The 9,187-nt window shown below is 33.4% G+C and overlaps 3 protein-coding genes across 4 annotated transcripts; 1 reads left to right on the plus strand and 2 right to left on the minus strand.

Annotated features, from left to right (window-relative positions):
* Nucleotides 1-2,955, plus strand: LOC106099429 (LIM domain-containing protein jub; the record flags this gene model as incomplete). Its single annotated transcript, XM_013277988.1, has 6 exons — nucleotides 1-451; nucleotides 539-708; nucleotides 777-839; nucleotides 911-1,076; nucleotides 1,479-1,619; nucleotides 1,944-2,955. Coding segments are annotated over 6 exons (1,101 nt in total), but the record flags the coding sequence as incomplete, so codon positions are not given.
* A 98-nt stretch (nucleotides 2,956-3,053) lies between these two features.
* Nucleotides 3,054-4,625, minus strand: LOC106099830 (uncharacterized protein C18orf19 homolog A). 2 transcript variants are annotated; one of them, XM_013278499.1, is made up of 4 exons: nucleotides 4,155-4,625; nucleotides 3,550-3,695; nucleotides 3,273-3,462; nucleotides 3,054-3,184 (listed from the first exon to the last, which is right to left on the minus strand). In XM_013278499.1, exons 1-4 carry the CDS (start codon nucleotides 4,514-4,516, stop codon nucleotides 3,163-3,165), a joined length of 720 nt encoding a protein of 239 aa, XP_013133953.1. In that variant the 5' UTR covers nucleotides 4,517-4,625; the 3' UTR covers nucleotides 3,054-3,162. The 2 variants fall into 2 exon arrangements, with proteins under 2 accessions (XP_013133953.1, XP_013133952.1); XM_013278498.1 differs by having other exon boundaries at nucleotides 3,054-3,462.
* A 357-nt stretch (nucleotides 4,626-4,982) lies between these two features.
* LOC106099430 lies at nucleotides 4,983-7,134 on the minus strand. The gene has a single exon (XM_013277989.1). The coding sequence runs from the start codon at nucleotides 7,132-7,134 to the stop codon at nucleotides 5,128-5,130; it is 2,007 nt and encodes a 668-aa protein (XP_013133443.1). The 3' UTR covers nucleotides 4,983-5,127.
* Nucleotides 7,135-9,187: the final 2,053 nt, after the last annotated feature.

A 9,187-nucleotide genomic window follows, 5' to 3' on the forward strand; every position in this document is an offset into this window, starting at 1 on the left:
GGACTGAGTAAAGATAAACCACCGGTTTTAGCACCAGTTAATGAAGGATATATAAAGTCTCCACTCAACAGTAGGATGCAAATTGTTGATGATACCAATGGCTCTGATTATGTATGCATGACGGGTGGATCTTCAGTAGCGGCCGTGGCTGCAGCCACCAGGGATAATGTTTCACTTGCATCTGAATCAATTGGATCTAGAAATTTGGTATCGGGGCTGACATCACTTTGTTCTCCAGCACAATCCCCAGCTCCCAGTCCTACTCCAAGTTCAGTATCCCAGGTGTCTGCTGGTTCAAGAGGTTCTGGTGGTAGAGGAAAAAGCCTTCTGCCTTACAGTATTACTCCACCTCGGCCTCCAGGTCCTAGTGAGGCTCAGCGGAAAATTGAAGAGCTTACTAGACAGCTTGAAGAAGAAATGGAAAGACAAGATGAAGATGGGGAATATTTTGGTATGTTGTAATAGTTAAAAGTTGTTTACTAACATAGATGTTCTTGACTACCTAATGTATACTATTGTAATGTTTGTTATAAATTAGGTATTTGTCACACATGCCGAGGTGGTGTGACTGGGGCAGGACAAGCATGCCAGGCCATGGGCAACCTGTACCACACTAATTGCTTCATTTGCTGCTCCTGTGGCCGTGCATTGCGGGGCAAAGCTTTTTACAATGTTCACGGGAAAGTTTATTGTGAAGAAGATTACTTGGTATGTGGCACAAGTTAATGCTAATTATTTTAATTATTAAAGTTGTTAATAATTTAATTTCTTTCTAGTACTCTGGTTTCCAACAGACAGCTGAAAAATGTGCAATTTGTGGGCATTTAATCATGGAAATGGTAAGGTATATGACTGTATCTTGAATAATTATGTAATACAACATAATAAATACATATTTGTTATTTTTCAGATATTGCAAGCCATGGGCAAGTCTTACCACCCTGGCTGCTTCCGTTGCTGCATATGCAATGAATGTTTGGATGGAGTTCCTTTCACTGTGGATGTGGATAACAAGATTTACTGTGTGAATGACTATCATCGCATGTTTGCACCAAAATGTGCCAGTTGTGGAAAAGGTATTGGGATTTTTATATATTTTATGTTGGACAGTGTTAACTTGGACTTTGATTATGTTATAATAATAGGTTGTATAAGTGAAATATTTTTCAATCACTACCTTATCAGAACATAACTAACATAGGCAATCCTTGATGATAAGATTAAATGCAATTGATATAATTTGTGTGAATTTACAACTGAATGTGTATCTTAGATATTCCTTGAAACATGTAAAATATCTGTTTCTATTTCCTGTTGATGATAATCGTACATATTTTATTCTAGTGGTTATCTATGACTTTGCAATTAAAATAAAAGTAGCCTATGCTGGAATGACACATAGCTGAAATAGTTCATCTTAGAAATGAAGAAGAATCTCTTTGTAAGATCCACTTATATAGGTTTTGCATGAAACCCAGGTATCACACCAGTGGAAGGCACAGATGAGACAGTTCGAGTGGTGTCAATGGACCGGGACTTCCATGTTGACTGCTATATGTGCTGTGTGTGTGGCATGCAGCTCACCGATGAGCCAGATAAACGATGTTATCCTCTAGCAGGTAAGTAACAAGCCTAGTTAACGAGTTTTTAAAAAACGTATATTTAATAAATTATAGATTTTTGTTATCTGTTTCTTAAACTTAGAAATAAGATGTGTCATCTATAGTAATGTTATAAGGAGAGATTTTCTTTTTTGGTTTTTTGAATGTAATGGAATAACTCAAAAACTACTGGGCCGATTTAAAAAATCTTTCACCATTAAATAGATATGTTATCAGTAAGTGACATAGGCTACATTTTTTATTATTTATTGACTTCTCGGGGGATTAAGTCGCGAGTAACAGTTAGTTAATTATACATAGCATGTTAATATTTCTCCCCAGGAAAGTTGATGTGTCGTGCATGTCACTTGGCCACCATCGGAGCAGCCACTGGTCCCGGGATGCCTCCTGCGCCTCACTTGTCCCCCGCATCTTACAAATACATGGGTTAAGACTGCTTATCGATGGAAATATGCTGTTACAAATGAAGACATAAACTTTGTAAACAATTAGTTACTTATAACTTTTATTCCACTTATTTATATTTGTATCAGAAATGTTGTTCAGAAATCGTGATATAAACTAGTGTTATTTTATAACCTGAATATAGTTAACGTGATACATTATGAAGAAAGGTTATTTACAGCAATGGATTTGAAATGTACAAATTTTAGTATAAAAAGAAGATGTGTGACATTTATTTACAAAGCTTTTATCTTATTTTGGAATAGCAAATATTCATGCAATATACTATTGTGCGTGATTTGCTCAATAATTTCGACATTATTTGAGATGAACAAATGAAAAATAAAAACGGCTTTAATGTAGGTTTTATTTTAATTAATTGCAAAAAAGGTAATTTATTATTAATTCGTCTTATAAAGCAATTTAATATGGCGTAATAAGATACAGTAGTAGTAGTAATAATATACAATCCCAATTACCACTTTATAAGTCACAAATAGGCTTGTTTTACAGCTGTTGGTTAATACTGAACTAAAAAAAACTGAACTTTTATCTTGACAAATGTGATTTGACTACAATAATTGCCTATGATGCTTTGTGATAATGTTAGATGATATTTTGCTTTTTTTTTCTGTTGGATAGGGTTAAACAGTTTGGGTCAAATTGTAAATCGAGGTATAAGGGTTTGTTTGAAGATTCAAAAAATGTTTGTAATTAGAGAATGAAAACTAGTATGGAAAATTGTTGGTTAGCGGTGTAACTGTTTATATAAATGCATTTATTAAGTTAACAATTGTAGAAATGGCAGCACACCTGGTCGCAATTGTTACAATAATTAGGTGAAAGGCTCATCTTTGTCAAAACATTCCAGTTTTGTGCTGTCTGTAGGTACTTAATGTAGTTAGCATTGTTTGTATATGTACATTTTGGTTTAGACATGTGACTGTTCATAATGACATCATAAAATAATTAAAAATAAAACAATTGTTAAGCATTACTTTTATATTTATATTATATGAAACAATAAACTATTCAAAATTATAACAGAGTTTTATGATTTCCTTCATCCCTTACTACTTAAGTAGCCGTCTGCAATTTATTCTTTCGGTCTAAATTTGCTAAAAAAGAAAGTTAAAAGTATAAAGACATTTTTTAATTCACATCTTCTTAACTTTGTTCTTTATGTTGTGCATTTCAGTTTTGTACCTTTTCATTTCTTCCATAACCTGAGTACTCTTTTCTCTCATTTGACTTTGATAATGTTGTTTACTTTCATGAATGCGTCCTTGCAGGTTTTCCTTTTTTTCTTGGATCATCTCTTTTATTCGTTCTCTTGAAGGCACAGGTCTTATCCAGCCGAGGGCTTGTAACTTCCTAATTGCGTAAGTTGTTCCACCTAAATAAGGGAAATTTATTGTTTAATTCTCAAAATATAAATAAATTTATGTATTTTCTATTATTTAAATAATTAACCTAAACATACCAACAGTGACAGCATATCGCAGAGGAGTGACCAATTTGTAAAGTGCAAATGCAAGTGCAAAATATCCCGCACTTGACTCCTTTAATGGTGTCAACAACTTTTCACTGATATTTAAACTTTCCAGTAATCCAATGACATCAACACCACTGAAAAAAAAAAAATTGTGTGTATCAACAATCTTCAATACAAATTTAAAGAAGCCAAGTTACTAAAAGTGTCTCTTGTAATATCCATTAATAATAATTTTTTAATGTCGATGTTAATAAATTAATTTGAATATTCATTATACACAAAAGAAAGGTCATTTACACATAATAGTATAGTAATGTCTTTTTTATGTCCTCAATAAATTTAAATAATGATTCAATCAATTATTGTAATTTTGTTGAATACTTATTTCTTATAGAGTATTTTATATAAATCATTCTAAAACAAATTATTTTATTTGTACTATTATACTAACTAAGATTCGCAAGGGGAAGAAACCACATGACAAATTCTTAAAATATCTGATTGATACTTTAGTTTCATCAAGATTTCATCATTTTCAAAAAACTACTACATTTAAAATGACATCAACATCAAATTACATTGTGACATCTTACCTTCGTACTGCGTAGTAGAATCCCCCAAACCATATAGCTGATGTAGTCATGTGTACGGGTAAAACTACATACCAATAGTCCCTATACATTTCCTTAAACCTTTGGACCAGCCCTTTTTTTGGCTCTGAATCTGCTGGCTGTTTCGCACCATTGTACTGTGTGCCACATGATCGTAATGGTGCTAGTAAATTGATCTCATTGTTTCTATTCAATGACTTTACTACTACAGTGTTTTTTTGATAACATATACCACTAGCTAAGATTCGTACAGGATTCGACGTTTTGTAACACCATTTCGTAGGAATCACTGTATCGTTAATATATCGACTGTTTCTGTACAAAATTCTAAAAGCAAGAGCCATTGTGATAAAATATATATTGGTTGTTTAACTCTTGCGCATTTTTAGAAATACTGTAAATATGCCGCTAACACCACTATTTTTGTATTGGTTAGAATGACATTGACAACCATTGACACAATGACAAATATTTAAAGTGTTGCTAGTCAGTAAAATATTTTAAACGAAAATCCATAGGCGTTACACAGGTTGTATCACGATTTTTAAAAAAATCTCTGTAGTGTTTAAATAAGATGCATGTTTTTATAATACTCATACAAAATATATCAGACTTTTCTGTAAATAACAACTGTAGCTACAAATATTTCTATGGTAAAGTACATACCCAATAATTGCCTGCTCACAATTTATTTAATAACAAAACAAACTTCAAATTAAGCATCATTTGAAGGAAAATTAAAACAAATGTTTTATAAATAATTAACAATGCTGTTTATCGTAATGTATATAATACAATAAACCGCATACTTAAAGTATTCTTGAAACTGTATCGTGTCCATATCAAAAATAGTCCTCAAAAAACATTTTTCCAATAATGTTTCACTTGCCACATCGTATTCGATTTAATACAATGTTTAAAATTGGATGTGTATTAATCGTATATTCGGATCACATTATTGACAATAACAATATAATTTCAGTTGATAGTTATGAATGCATATGCTTTGATCGCCGTAAAGATTCAGCCTGCTGATAGTACCAGCCAGCGTCCATTCGATTTTACTTTGGCGGAGCGTTGCCTCAAATATTCCATTACCGGGAGTCGTTTCAACTGTGACCATAAATTCGCGCCAACCAACTTCATCAACACTGGGTGTTCCTACTTCCATTTCCGTAACATCGATTAACTGCGAGAGAGCGAGTTTAGCGCATTGGACGTGATCACTTAACAGAGAATTTAATTGACGCACCAAATGAGCTGCAGCTTCCATTGCTTCGCTGTTATCCTTAGAAATCTTCTTACCCTTATGACATGTACACCAATGATCTTCGATACTTGCCATTTCACAAGTTCTATTATCCGGTATTGGTAAAAATAAACTAATACCTCTCTTATAAGCGTAGAATTCATTACTTCGAGATCTTATTTTTTCATCTTCAATATTCTTCAAATCTACGAGGTCATTTAATGTCTCGTGTAAGTCGAACGGTGTGGTCAATCGTCGACTGTTTATTCGCAAATTGTTATACGCCGAGACGTATGTTTCTCGAAATGATGGCGGCACTAAAATATTTACAAATGGTAGTCTTTCCTCTAATCGTCCTTGCTTGGTGGACCTGATTTTGCCCCATCTTATACCGTGATCACTTAGAAGTACAACTATCGTGTCATCTAAATAGTTTGACCTTTCTAATTTCTTAAAAAATAATTCATAACTGGTGTCCATTATCATTGGATAATTAAGATAATCGTGGCTCATAGTTATTTCCCAGAAAAATCCAAATAATTTCGAAGATCTAAGTGTTATTGTCAAATCCTCTATGTAGTCTAATAAAACTTGAAAAAAATATTTTTCATCCATGCAAAGGTACGAATTAAAATCTTTGACTTTTCCAGCGTTTGTTTCAGCTTCATTTACGAAGGTATGGAGATAATAATCCGTCGGAGTTTTGCTGAAGCCGACCCTCAAGTAGTTAAAGCTTCCGAGCAGTGAAGAATCCTCGCCGAGCGCCGTATAGTACCCCGCCTGCTTGAACCACTCCCACACAAACGGACAATTGTCAAATGTCAATTGATCATAAGGTAAACACGTTGTTTTCAATTCACTTTCTTTAATACCGAGAAGCAGCGGTATTAGATTCGGAAACGTATTATCGCCAACTTTGTTATATCCAACTAATTCAACTGTACCTTTGCTTTTTAAAAATTGTAGGGTTTTAGGCATCGTCCTATGAAAGTTCATCCTCGAAACCGCATCTATGCCCATAACTATCACATTATAAGCTCGCTTTTCATCCGATATTTCTTTGGTACCATGGGACATAAATTCTTTGTGCGGTGCGAATAAAAAAAATTGTTGATAGATTTCTGCTCCATCGGAATAACAGAAAACTCGCACAAATTCATCAGTCACTTTTATGAAATCATCAAAATAAACACAATCTTGATACTTGATACGATCGTCTATTTCTACACCATCTATATCTTGTATTGTCGCAGGTCGATGGAATGCCTTGTAGCAACAAGAGAAGTCTTGATCTTCACTAATATTATAATGTGGTTTATTATCTTGCAACACCCAAATGTGCGTCCTATTATTATTTAATAATGTTTTATTGACATTAGGACATGATTCCATATCTCGAGGGAATTCTACAAATTCTTTGATATGTTCATCGTAGGGGTCGAGGCCTGGTATACTGCAGCCTTTAGTTCGTATCGTGTACCTCTCACTTGGTTCTTTTTGATGGTGCAAGTCCCGCGAGAAGCCGAATTGCGCCTCGTTGGTGACAAATATGGTGTTAGTGTATGTAGTGAGGGATATGATGATATAGCTTCCTCCGAAGACGGTGGCGATAAGGAAGAGGTATCGAAGCCGTATAGCCAGGCTCCCGTTGGTGGTGGCTGGTTGCTTAACCACGCCCTGCCCTCCTCCTGCTCCGGCTGCGATCCGACCCATACTGAAAAACAAATCATTCGCCTTGTAACGTATTTACACATACGCGAGTGTTTGTTCCGCTTCATGATTATGAAACCCCTTGTCAATAAGTTATGTGTGTAAAATTACATTTCGATTGTTCTTCACGGTTACGTTTAAAAATATTATGCTTCAGGTTGGCGTATATTGAATATTATTTTCGAGCACGCACTTAGTGTACGGTTTAAAACATTATTCTACATCTATTAAAAAACATTAATCTATTAAAAAAAAGACGTATTTCGAAGCAGGTAACAGAAACTGTGGATATTTCTCCAAAGTAATAGTTATCGTTATATCTATGACAAATACAAAATTTACCTTTTCATTGTGTGATCCTATATCTCACACTTTTCGACATTCTTTGAAACAACCCATTGTACTTCTCTATTAAATAAAAAGGGATTCGCTTTTACCGGTACCCCGCACTGAGACGCAATTTACTTTATGCACTATAAATAAAACTAACGAATAAATTAAGTTATCATAAATGCCACGGACTAATTAAAATAAAATTAAACACACATTTTTTCCGAGCATCTAGAAATAGTTAAAAACGCGTAGTCGTGGATTTTCATTGCTGAAATACCTCACAATTGTAATTCCCTTTTAAAAAATGGAGATAACAATATGTATAGAGGTTTCGACAGTGGAATTCAACGACTATATGATCATTTATCAACTTCTTTATTTACTTTACGCTAAGGCAATAATGTTTCTCCGCGACCTCCAACACATATTATGTACATTATCTGTTGAATAAATGTGTATTACAAACCATTGAAAGTGACCCAAATTGTATGTTCAGGTGTTTTGTAATGTAATTCATAGCTAGTTATCTGTGACAAGTGTGCAAATGTATTTCAATAGCTTTTACACAAAAACAATACAAATATTACGAACAACGTTTGACTTTTAATAATTAGTGCCCTTGAATTTTTAACGCCCTCGTAAATACTAGTATAAGGTCTATAGTACACAAAGAGACGTGAATATTCGTATAAGGAGGGTTGAGGCAAGCTAACTACGCAATGCCATAGAGGTTGGTAGACAGTTTTTTCGTCCATACAATAGGGTGGAGCAAATCTATACAGTTGACATTTTGCAAATTCGTATGTACCTATCACTACAGTTCATTACCGAATAGAAGATTTATGTCTACGATCTAATGTATGCATGGATCGTGCTAAGCGATATTTTATAACAATATAGTTAATGTTATTTTAAAAGACTTATGTTTACTTGTGTACGAAGGACCCAATTATTTCATTATTTAGTTTATAAACAAAGAACATCTTTATGTTTTTATAACCAAACTTTTTCTCGTATTCCGTTGGTACGTTTAGCTACTCAAAAAAAATTTATTTCACTTTATCTGTATAACTAGTACAAAATACTTTCGGGCCCTGACATTAAATTAAAATAGTTGTATTCTAGGCTAAATTCGCATGTAAATTAATGATTAAGGATCAATTCAAGGAAAGAACATTTTAAAATAACGTAACATTTTTAATATTCTGTTTTACTAAATGATTATTGTGATGTATTTGTTAGAGATAAACTCAATGGAGTTCTATGTAGAATCTTTGGTGAACTACAAATCTATCCTACATAAGTAAATAGTCCACTAACCGGAGTATTTTTTAACAAGGCTTACTGCTAGAAACAAATTTTGTTTCCATTAAAATGTAACAAAAAATATTTGCAACTGCACAGTTATGAAGCTCTTCTACGCTTTTACAATTTATATTAAAGCTAATACAATTTATTCTTCTATTCAAATATCTCAAATTCCTCCACAAAGGCATTCGTCTTTTGCTCCGCTACGCCCAAATTCCATACGTAGTAACTAATTGCAAACAGTAGGCCGTAAATCTTTATACATTCTATATAAAAATAAAATTTACTGAATTTAAGAACTATGCATAATTTCGATCAAAAAAGTAAAAAACAAAATATTCTCAAAAAAAACAGTACACTAAAAAGTAACGAAATAATTCCTTGAAAATAGTAAACCTACCTTATTGTAAGTGTT

This window comes from Papilio polytes, unplaced genomic scaffold (assembly GCF_000836215.1).
Source record: "Papilio polytes unplaced genomic scaffold, Ppol_1.0 DF824102.1, whole genome shotgun sequence".
Taxonomy (NCBI): Eukaryota; Metazoa; Arthropoda; class Insecta; order Lepidoptera; family Papilionidae; genus Papilio; species Papilio polytes.